The sequence below is a fragment of the Cygnus atratus genome, chromosome 2, assembly GCF_013377495.2.
Source record: "Cygnus atratus isolate AKBS03 ecotype Queensland, Australia chromosome 2, CAtr_DNAZoo_HiC_assembly, whole genome shotgun sequence".
Lineage (NCBI taxonomy): Eukaryota > Metazoa > Chordata > Aves > Anseriformes > Anatidae > Cygnus > Cygnus atratus.
Genome location: NC_066363.1, coordinates 65,836,253 through 65,847,147, shown reverse-complemented (window position 1 = coordinate 65,847,147; position 10,895 = coordinate 65,836,253). Strand labels below are relative to the sequence as shown.

Below are 10,895 nucleotides of genomic sequence, written 5' to 3'. Positions count from 1 at the left end.
TCATTTTAAAATTGAGGGTGATTGCTTTCAACACATGGGACTTTAAAAAAAAATAGTTCTGCAGTGAATCATTTTCTTCTCTAATATTTATGGCAGAAACTGTGTTGTGGAGATGTACCTGTGATTTTAACACACTCAGGAAAAATATCAGTACTTTCAATTTATGTTGCATTTTGTTGCTGGTTTTGTTTTCAGATATTCCTCATAGTCGTTCACATCCAGTGCAGAGCATATAATGGGGAGAAAACTGGATCTTTCTGGCTTGACTGATGAAGAAGCTGAGCATGTACTGCAGGTGGTTCAGCGAGATTTCAGCCTTCGTAAGAAAGAAGAAGAAAGGCTGAGGTAAGATTTAAAACATGGTTAGAAATATTAGTTGTTTTGGACCATTACAAACTGTTCTGTGGGGAAGCTGGAGAACACAGCTGTTTTGGCCTGTTTTTCTTTTATTCAGGTACTTTGTCTGTATGCAAACATCTGAAGGTGAAGAAACTCAACCCATCTCTTTCCCCCAAAATAAACAGTAGGATGCTACCCATTATACTGATAACTTAACTTTGCTTTCAGGAATCTAAACACAAAATGATTGCAAGCAGAAACAACCCAGAAGAAAGTAAATGAAACTTATTGCAAGGTAGCTTTTTCAGCCCTGGAACTTCTGTGTGTGACAAGGGTGGCTACTGGCAGAGACATGAATTGGATGCATTACTTTTCCTGTAGTTTCAACAATATATTCCTGAATTATCTCTTATTTGTTTAATACCTTCTTTGAACACATCATGGTATTTTATTTTTTTCCCTGGGACAGTCTAAAGTCCCTGTCCATAGTTAGCAAATGCACATACTACTAATCACAAATATCTGCTTCTTTATTATATAGCACCATTCTGAAGTCAGCAGAGCAGGAAGATGACTGAAATCAATATGAAACTAGGTGTATATGATATGTGCAATGGCGAACTGAGGGGAATCCTGTCTTTGTCATTTATTTTCTGTTATTTTCTGAAACTGCTTGGTACATCAGAAACGAGAGAAGACTTGCAGCATAAGCCTGATTAATTTTCAATGTGCTGTAATAGTTCTTGCTTGGATTGGTAGTGCAAACTTGCTGCAGGGAAGAAAGACTAGATGAAGAAGGCATTCAGAAGGGTTTTCTTGTCTGTTTTGTCATGGACAGTACTTATTTATTTATTTATTTAAATTTTATTTATTTATTTTTTAGTCCTTCACAGTAAAGCTGAGAGATATTATGGAGACAGGTTAAGGAAAGTGAGTACAGGGGCTTTCTCTTGCCTCATTTGTGTGACTTCTGTTTTTTTAATCTTACCGGGAGCAAGCATACAACAGCTAGCAAGCACTGGGCATCTTGCCTATTCTATACAACTAGATCCTCTAGTGAGAGAAGGACAGGGGAGGATGTAAGGCATGCCCACAGAAAGTTGATCAGAAAGCCTTGGTCTTGCTTTGCTAGCAGGAGCTGAAGAGTCAAATAACATGCCACAGGAACTGAAGTTTACCTTTACTCCCAGCAGATGCTTTTAAGGCAGCTGTTTCAGAGCTAGACACCAACGTCTTCTACAGTATTGCAGTTGTTTACATGTTCATTTATTTTTATGTATTCTGTAAACAAAATGATATAATGAACGTGTGGAGACAACTGTATATTTCTGTCTGAGTACTTTCATAGATGTGCTGCTAATCAAATGTGTGACCTTCCTAAAGCATAGGTAGTAGTTCAGAGCCTGGGGAAGTTTGACTTTATACATTTTTTGAGAAGAACTGAAGCAATACCCCAACTCCGTGAAAGTTGGGTTTGGGGGGAAGTCAAAGGCCTTTCTTGTTTTTTTTTTTTTTGTTTGTTTTTGTTTTTTTCTTGTTTTTGTATTTTTATGAATAAAACCTGTGCACACTGAAGTTCTCCTCCCACTAATATAGTAATATAATTTTGTCATCCTTCACATGGGTGCTGTGTAAATACTGAAATGAAATGTAACATATGCAAGAAGACACACTGATCATTTGCATTTTCTGCTGCAAAGCTGAGTTGAGTCTCTACAGTAAGAAATGTTAACAGTGGTTCTCTAGTTTAAATCTTTCTCCTCACTTTGTGTTGGTGTTATCAGACCAGCTCCTGTATATTTTGTGGAGTAAAAATAGTAAGATAACAATAAGATAACTGCATATAGTTAGTGATTAGTGTGGTTGATTTGTCATGCCTTGCTGCTTCCTGTCAGTGCAAGTTGTTTTTTTTTTTATCCCTTGTGGCTCTCAGCCTGATATCAGATCAATAATATTTATTATTCTTTGTTGCTTGTTCACCCATAATCTTTCTATTTTGATTGTGATGGTTTTGTTCTTTGGCAGTAGTGCTATGTTTTTATTTACTTCAATGTTGGTGTAATCATCCAGAGTCATTGAGGCTAAAATTACAACACAGTCTTGTAAATAGACAGTCCTGGTTTTCTGTGAATCAGAAGTAGGCAAACCAGGCAGATCTGGCACAATTAGGTAGGTGATCAGTTTGAGTTGCTTGGCATATATGCTCTTTACTGGGTTGTGGTAGTACAGCTTTGTGTACTTCACCTCTATCATAGAAGCTCTACAGGCTGTCTGTTGGCTACTGGGATACTAATTATTATAATTTGCTTTTAGAGTAAATTTACTGCACATGCTAGTGGTTTGTTTTCTCATGGACAATCTATTTTTAATCTTGAATTTCAGACTTCATGTATTTGAGTGAGCAAAGAGGAAGATTGGACTGTTATGAGGGTTGAACTTTTAATGTTTTGCTCTGTATGATTTCTGTGTCGTGTCTGCAGTTTGCTTTTTGAAAAGAAACAGCACAGGAGAGCTTATAAGAGCTTATGAAGCCAAATGTTTTTTTTGTGAGATAGGCCTCTTTACACAAACAGTTGTGTAAAAGAGATTGAATGCACTGGCAGTAAATGGAAACAAATAAAAGGCAACAATCTTCCAGATCATCCAGGTGCACTATGGTCTCCTCCACTGTGGGCAAAATATATTCCCACATTGGTTTTGTTTTTATGGTACTGTTATATTTATCAATGTGCTAGTCCATTTGTTTCAGGTCAGGACTGCTGTGAAGTAAGAATGTTTTAAAAAGTAAAATAATAATTTACAAGAAAAAGTGATGGATTTTCTTACTGCTTGGAGCTGTTCCTAACTTGTTATGTTTTGTCCATGTGGACAGATTGAAGGATAGGTGCTGCACTGATACTGAGTTTACTATTCAGAAGAGACTACAGTAGAGACTACAGTAGGCTTCAGCGTATGCACAGTATGTGTCATGGGTCTTGTAGTGGATAAAATATTATACTCCTCCTAACCTCTGTTAATAGAAATATTGTCCATGAGTCATATCAAACGGGCAAAATACCAAGTCTGACATTTGGGTAGCTATCTGTTGATTTTGCTTATCAGTTCTTGTTCCTTCTTCCTGTGGCAGATGTATCAAATACCTGAATAAAAACAAAACAAAGCTATCCTTCTTCCCTCCTCCCCTCCAGTCCAAACAAAGCCATTTTAAAGCTGTTTTCCTGGGGAAAAGGGAGTAGGAGATTGGTCTTGTCTTCTCCACAGGCTTCAGAGTTCCAGCAAGTGAACTGCTGATCAATACCTCTTGTCAGAAGGGATTTCCTAAGGTCAGTCTGCCTGCCCTTCGCTCCAGTGAACAGCATGGACAGAGCGCAAAGAGCATTCCCCTCCAGAATTCTGATATTTTGTAGCAGGTAGGCACAGTTCTGCTTCCTGTGCCTGCTCATTAACTCCTCAAGGGATCTGGTGAAGGAGGCTGTAACATACCACTTCATATCTGTTTCTTCCCATTAGCTCCGAGAGCAAGGCCCCATGCAGTGCTAAGGAAAATGGTTAGCACTTATTTATGGGCTGTCCTGACAAATGCGTTCTCTACCTATGGTAAAAAAAGCTTGGAACAATTTGCTCCTTTGAGGAAGGATGATCTTTGCTATTCTCAAGTTAACACAGCTGCACACTTCTCTAATGCAAGGCTGTGCTGAGCTGTCATAAGCTTAGCACTCATCTACCTAGATTTATTTTTGAGCACAATGAATGATGATTCATCAGAATTGTAGCTGCAACTTAATATGTTGTTTTGCTACTGCTTTGGCTATTAAGACAAAATTAGATATATCTAGGGCAGTACCACTGTTTCATGGAGGTAAAGGTTCATTAACAAGATTAAGAGCAAGACAACTTTATTTATAAATTATCACTATATTTGCTACATAATGTTCCAAAATGCGAAGAAACCTTTTTCTGAGGTAATGCAGGCTGTCAGAGTTAAGAGTCGTCATTAACTTCATCTGTTTACTAGATGCTTTATACTGTTATTTTGTAGCCCTCTCTAAACAGTGATACTTAATGTTTTAACAGAAGTCCCTTAACAGTATTCTTGGGTCAGGATAAGTTGCTTATCAAAAAATAGTTGGATTAATATATAAAAATACCTGGATTATATATATAATATATATTAATATATTGCTATATATAAATATAATATAATAATAATATAATAATATATAATATATAATAATATAATAATATATATATATATATTAATATGTTATATATATTAAAATACCTGGAATATATAAAATACCTGGATTAATTCTGAATAAAAGCCAGATAATGGTTGCTTTGGCTGCAAAGTCACTAAGGATGCGCTTTAAAATGCATTTAGAAACTGGTACTTGTCATTAATTTCAAGAAACATTGATCCCAGTGTGCTGCTTGCAGTCAAATTATGCTGTATTTGAAATTATGCAAGGAAGTAGGTATCTCAACAGTGATACAACATGGCTGTTCACATGCAGTGCAGCGGTGTTGAGTTGGGATTCTGTAGCTTTTCTTTCTGTGGTTTGCCCCCAGCTCCCTGCTCTAACAGCTGATGGTCCTAGTTCAAAGAGTGGGTTGGTTCCGCTGGCTCAGCAATGGTCCCTGCTCCACCTATGAGCAGAGAATGTGACTGCAGCTGACTGTGGGGTAGGACCTAGCCTGTGCTTTACTGAAGAGAAATCAGGGCTCTGGAAAGAGTCTAGAATTAATAGCAAAGAGCTTTTAGTTGCTGAAGGTATAGGTTTAGGTCCATATTTATGTAGCCTAATTAAGAATTAAATACCACTGTATTTCCAAAAAGAACAGCTTATGCTTAGGTATATCTAAAAGCAGCTTTGCACCGCTCACTTGGACATACTCACTTGTGCTCTCCATTGCTCGACTGTAGTGGCAACCCACAATGTCTGTCCTTGTTATTTGAATGCTGTTTGGGTGCTCTAGGGAACATGTGGCCAGAACTGCTCAACAAGCTATTTGGCAAATACAGGACCTCATTCCCCAAACTGTCTTTCTTGAGTTTTGTGCCAAGTGTTTTAATACAGACAATTCCAGATGGGAATTTTGTCTTCTGTTTTAATTGTGTTTACAAATGCAGCCTTGGCTGAGAGGAAATGTTGGTGAACAAAGGGTGAATAAATATGAGATGATCTTTATGAAATGGTGCAAAAAGGAAGAAGCCTAATTTTAGTGAATTTTAGAGATGCTTGTTCAATCTGTGCCAAATTTGAATGGTCTGTTGGCATGCATTTAATAAAAGAGTTTTTGCAGAGAGTTTATAAAATTTATTGCAAGCTTTTTGTGATAATTTGGTCATCGTCACAGGTTATGACCTGTCAAATTAACGGCCATAGTTTAGCTAAAAGGAGTGAGCATGCCTAGTGGTAATGAATGGCAATAATGTAAAACCAATATTTAATCTTTGATATCTTCTGTATGAGGAGTCTAAGCTGTTAAATGTGACTTAACATTAGGATTAATCTTCTCTCACCTTAGCAGCCCTGCACTGGCAGCCAGGGATGTTCTCTTGAATATCGAGTAAGGTCTGTACAATCTAATCATGGTGAAAATAGTTGTTGAAAATATTATATATTAAGTGTCTTTTGCAGAGAAAGTGTTTCAGCTTTTTTTCTGAAGAAACAAGATGATTAATCTTTTTAAATATGCCACTTGGTTTTAATTTATTGGAAACTTCTTTATTAGAGCTTATTGTTAGTTCATGGGAAAAATGTACAAATGTTCATGAGTTAGTATAGGGAATCTGATGAGGGAAGAGGTTGTTGAAGAAGTCACAGAATCAGTGTTAAAGGTTTTAAGGATGGTGTCCTGGTTTCAGTTAGGACAGAGTTAATTTTCCTCCTAGTAGCTGGCAGGGTGCTATGTTTTGGATTAGGATGAGAAGAGTGCTGATAACATGCTGATGTTTTAATTGTTGTAGAGCAGCGCTTACACCAAGCCAAGGACTTTTCAGCTTTTCAGCTTCTCGCTCTGTCCTGCTAGCGAGCAGGCTAGGGATGCAGCAGGAGCTGGGAGGGGACAGACCCAGGACAGCTGACCCAAACTGGCCAAAGGGGTATTCCATACCATCTGACGTCATGCTGAACAATATATAGGGGTGGCTAGCCGGGGTGGGGGGGGGCCGGCTGCTCGGGGATAGGCTGGGCATCGGTCAACGGGTGGTGAGCAATTGCATTGTGCATCACTTATTTCATACACATTATTATTATTAATACTATTATTATTATTATTATTGTTATTATTTTTTCCTGTCTTAATAAACTGTCTGTATCTCAACTCACAGGCTTCACTTTCCCGTTTCTCTCCCCCATCCCGGAGAGGGAGGGGGGAGGGTGAGCGAACGGCTGTGTGGTGTTTGGCTGCCAGCCGGGCTAAACCACAACAGATGGGTTATTCAAAGCTCTATCTGAATACCATCAGTTTCTAGATCCCACTTTGGGCATGAAGATGAACCTTCTGGACCTCTTGAGTTCTGTCTCCCGTTGTTCCCTGAACTCCGAGCTTTTGATCCCATGGAGGTCTTTAAAAGACATTTAGATTTAGAGCTTAGTGATATGGTTTAGTGGAGGACTTGTTAATGTTAGGTCAGAGGTTGGACTCAGTGATGTGGGAGGTCTCTTCCAACTTAGATGATTCTATGATTCTGTGATCCTTTAGAGGTTACCTGGATCTGGGCAAACATCATGTTGAAAGTTGAGCTTGTCTGCTGTGTGTCTGTCATCTTTTTATCTGTACTGGAACAAAATGCTAATATGTGAACCAAAAATGATAATTTTCTAGTCTCACATTGGCACTGCTGTGTGGATAATTTTCCTAAGAGAGGGAAAAGCCCATCTTCTAGCATGTAATCACTGGAACATTCAACCTTTTGGTAAAGAAAACTTGTTTTCTTAGTAGAAAGATGGAAAGGTTGGATGACCTCATGGACACTAAATGAAACGGAGTGCTGGAGAATAAGTTTTCCTGTGAGATGCCTGATTTTTTTTGAGCAAGCAGGGAGGTTATTAGAGAGATGCACCAAATATCTTGATTAGTGTATGTGTTGGGCTATCTAAAGTAATGAGTAAGGTTTTATGAAAAGGAAATAAGTAGCTTATACAGAATCTGATGTTCTTGAAGATGAAAACTGAAAACAATAATGCCTGCAAAGGTGACCTTCTGGGAATCGGTTGTTACAGTGCTGGGTAGAATGTTGAAGAGCACATGTGTCAGGTCCCAGGCAGCTGAATTTCAGGGCTTTTCTCCAGAGGAGGAAGTTCTGGACAAGGCATCTGCACTTTGGAAGGGTGATTAGATCCAAAGCTGGAAAAGCCAAATAAATACTGTGGAGTGGGGATCCAGCTACTGGATCCTCTTAACTTCATGGGCTTGTTTTTTATGACATCTAATAGCTGTTACTGTAGTGCATGAAATAAAATAGAGATTGCTGCTGCAATTATAGAAGTGATTAAAAGGCCTATATCTGGTGTAAAGCATCAAGGTTCAGTGGATACATTGTATGAAACCTATGGCTTTTTTGAAGGAGTGTTTTTATCTAGTTCAGGGATAAAACCTGGATTAAAAAAAAAAAAGCTTTATGGGTCAAAGTCTTGTTCAACTTACAGTATTTATTTACACAGGTCTACTTTATTTGTTGGTTTCTCTATTCAGGTGTTACTATAGTAATAAAACTTTCAATATTTACTTAAGTTACAGTAAAATATAAATAAACATGAAAACAAGTGATACATATTGTAACTGATGACTTACTCTCCTTACTAGAATTCCTGATACATAAATGCTCAAAATACATTTCTGTAAAATGTTCACCAACTTTCAAGCAGTAAGTACCAAGTTCAGTTGTGGAAGAAGTGGTATATTTAAAATGCATTTTTTTGATGCTAGAAGGGACTTTTTTTTTTTATGAGTTTCTATAGCAACATGTTGTAGACCTGTCCTGTGGCACATTAATCTGTTTATGGATCTGTCTGAAGCTGTATGGCTTCCTATCTTAAATATACTTGCCTTTGGTTTTCAAGAAAATCAGAAAGTGCTCATCATTATGAAGTTTGTCAATTTGAAATATTTATGAAACCGTCATATCTGGAAAAGTAAAAGACTTCCCTCCACCTACAAAACAGTAACCATTCTTAAAAAGTACTTCAATATTTTAGAGATAATATATTTAAGGAAAGTAATATTGGCCTTAAACTGTATTCACTGTATGTTTCAGTTCAGAGGAACTACTGTGGTGAATCAAGGGACAATCATTGCCTTCGTTAACTCTTATTTTTTGCAACAATTTGAATTTCTACTATTTTGGGATAAGACTCAAAGAATCTCTGGTCCGTTGTTCATAGAAAAGCCCTAGTCTTTTCTTGTGGCCAGTTCTTCTGCCCTTGGTTGAGAGCAGAACCAAGAACATGTGTAAGTAGTCGCCCAGGGAGATGTCAGAGTGGAAGAGACGTGATGTTGAGTTGCTTTCATGCACTCAAATCAGAGTGGAGCTGTCTCCTATTGACAGTGGTTTTAGCTGTGAAAAGATGAATTTTGAATACTCCTTAACATATCCTTTCCAAAGCCTATGAGGAACTGAAAGCCTGTCAGAATATGCATGGCAAATAAATGAGTAGGGTGTAGAAGAAACACCTAAAGAAGGTAAAATCACTGTATTAGAATGAGCAAAACAAGTGATTTATGTCACTGTTCACTATGCTGAAGATTAGGGAGAGTGTGACAGGATCTTCCCCAGGCTATTGAATCAGTGGAGGTGAAAGTGAATTTTAACAAATTTGACATGGTAACTTTGTTTTTGCCTAACACTTCATCCCTCAAGTTCTTTACAACTTTTAGTTGTCATACGCAGCTTCTTAAAGCTCTGCGTTAGAAATGAGCTTTGGAATGAATGGGACACCAGTTCTTAGAAACCTGTCCTGACCCTAGGAACCTATGTCATGAGAAGTTCATGGAAAGATAGCTGCTTTGGAAATTAAAGTTTGATAGAACTTCTGCTTGATTCTTCACCATTCTACCACATTTCAAAGTGAACTGTTACAAACTGCGATCTGCTTGCTTTCCAGAAATCTCACAACATTTAGCTATGGGGAAGTTCAATTTTTATTGTTTGTAAGCATGTTCTGTGTTTATGTGAGTTCAAAGGACTGCCAGACAACTTTGGGAAGAGTACAGAGCTGACTGAAGTAAGGGGTATATTAAAGGGAGATTTTTTTTTTATTATTTTTCTTTTTACAAATGGCAAAATTCTCAGCATTCTTCTTTCTAAACGAAATTGGTGAATATTTTTGCCTAAATGAAAAATGGGGTATACATGTGTGGGAAAATTACAAATGTCAAAACACTTTAATGCTTTCAAAATGTTGTTTCAGAAATGTCTTTGGAGATGCTTTGTTACTGTAGGTACATTTGTTGGTTGAACACGTGAAATAAAATGTATTGGCTTTTGATACCTTTGTGAAAATTACTTTTTAAAATAGCATAAACTAACACTTCGATCTTTGCACTTCTAATATTTTAGACATGCAAACATCAGCTGTTGTATCAGTTGAGGATGGCATGAAAATTAATGTATCACAAAACATTGTTGTAATGGGTACTACCTGAGTATATGTTTCTACCCCATGATAAATGTGAGGTAATTGTAATTTACCCTTGAGGGATGAGGTAAGGAGCTTCTTGTTTACTTTGGGGTAGGAGTATGCATATGGGCAGTTACAATAGATTAATACTTCTCATTGTAATTGAACTTAGGGTAATTTGTTAATATACTGTTAATCGTATTTGCAGATGGTGCGTAACCACAGAGGTGGTAACCTCTGTGTCTGAGGCTACAAAAAGTCTTTGAACTGCACATCAAATAAGATTGTGAAACAGCCTGTTCCTTTATATTTGACTGGAATTAATTATTACTGGTCAATATATTTGCTTATGTCTCTCTGTCTTTATTACTTTAATTCTTTGATTCTCCTGTTAGCTGTGACTTATCTGCTTTCAGGAAAACTTTGTGAACTCAAACGTGCTTTGTTTCTCTGTTTCCCTTTATGGTACTTACCAAAATTTAAAATACTAAAATAATTTTACTATATTTACTCTTGACTACTATACAAATTCAGTGAAGAAAAATATATAAATCTCTATACAGATAAAAGCAAAAAAATCTATCAAATCAAAAAGAACATAGCAGAGAAGGTTGTTAGAGGTGGCAGAGATTTAAACAAACTTTCTGCTGTTTAGAAACACTTTGAGTGAGATGGAACAACAATCTCTATCACTTGGTTTCTGTAACATTGTCAATGATGTTTGCTGATGACATGCCGATGGCATGTTCTCTTCTCCCCCTACACACCTGTTAGTTTTCATCAATACATCAAGACTTCTGGGTTTTGCTCTGAGCATAACACTAGAAAGCATGGGACCATTGCATATCAATAGAATGCCTGTTCATTAACAGGAGGGTAGTTCTGTACTGTTGCCACTGTCATAGTTTTTATGGTTTTGAATCTGCAGGA

The 10,895-nt window shown here is 37.3% G+C and overlaps 1 protein-coding gene across 1 annotated transcript in view; it reads left to right on the top strand.

Moving 5' to 3' along the window:
* Positions 1 to 235: 235 nt before the first annotated feature.
* MYRIP (myosin VIIA and Rab interacting protein) overlaps positions 236 to 10,895 on the top strand; it is a 177,588-nt gene continuing 166,928 nt past the window's right edge. Inside the window, exon 1 of the mRNA XM_035568846.1 lies at positions 236 to 345. Coding sequence (XP_035424739.1) covers positions 236 to 345 — 110 coding nt within the window. The remainder of the gene's footprint in view (positions 346 to 10,895) is intronic.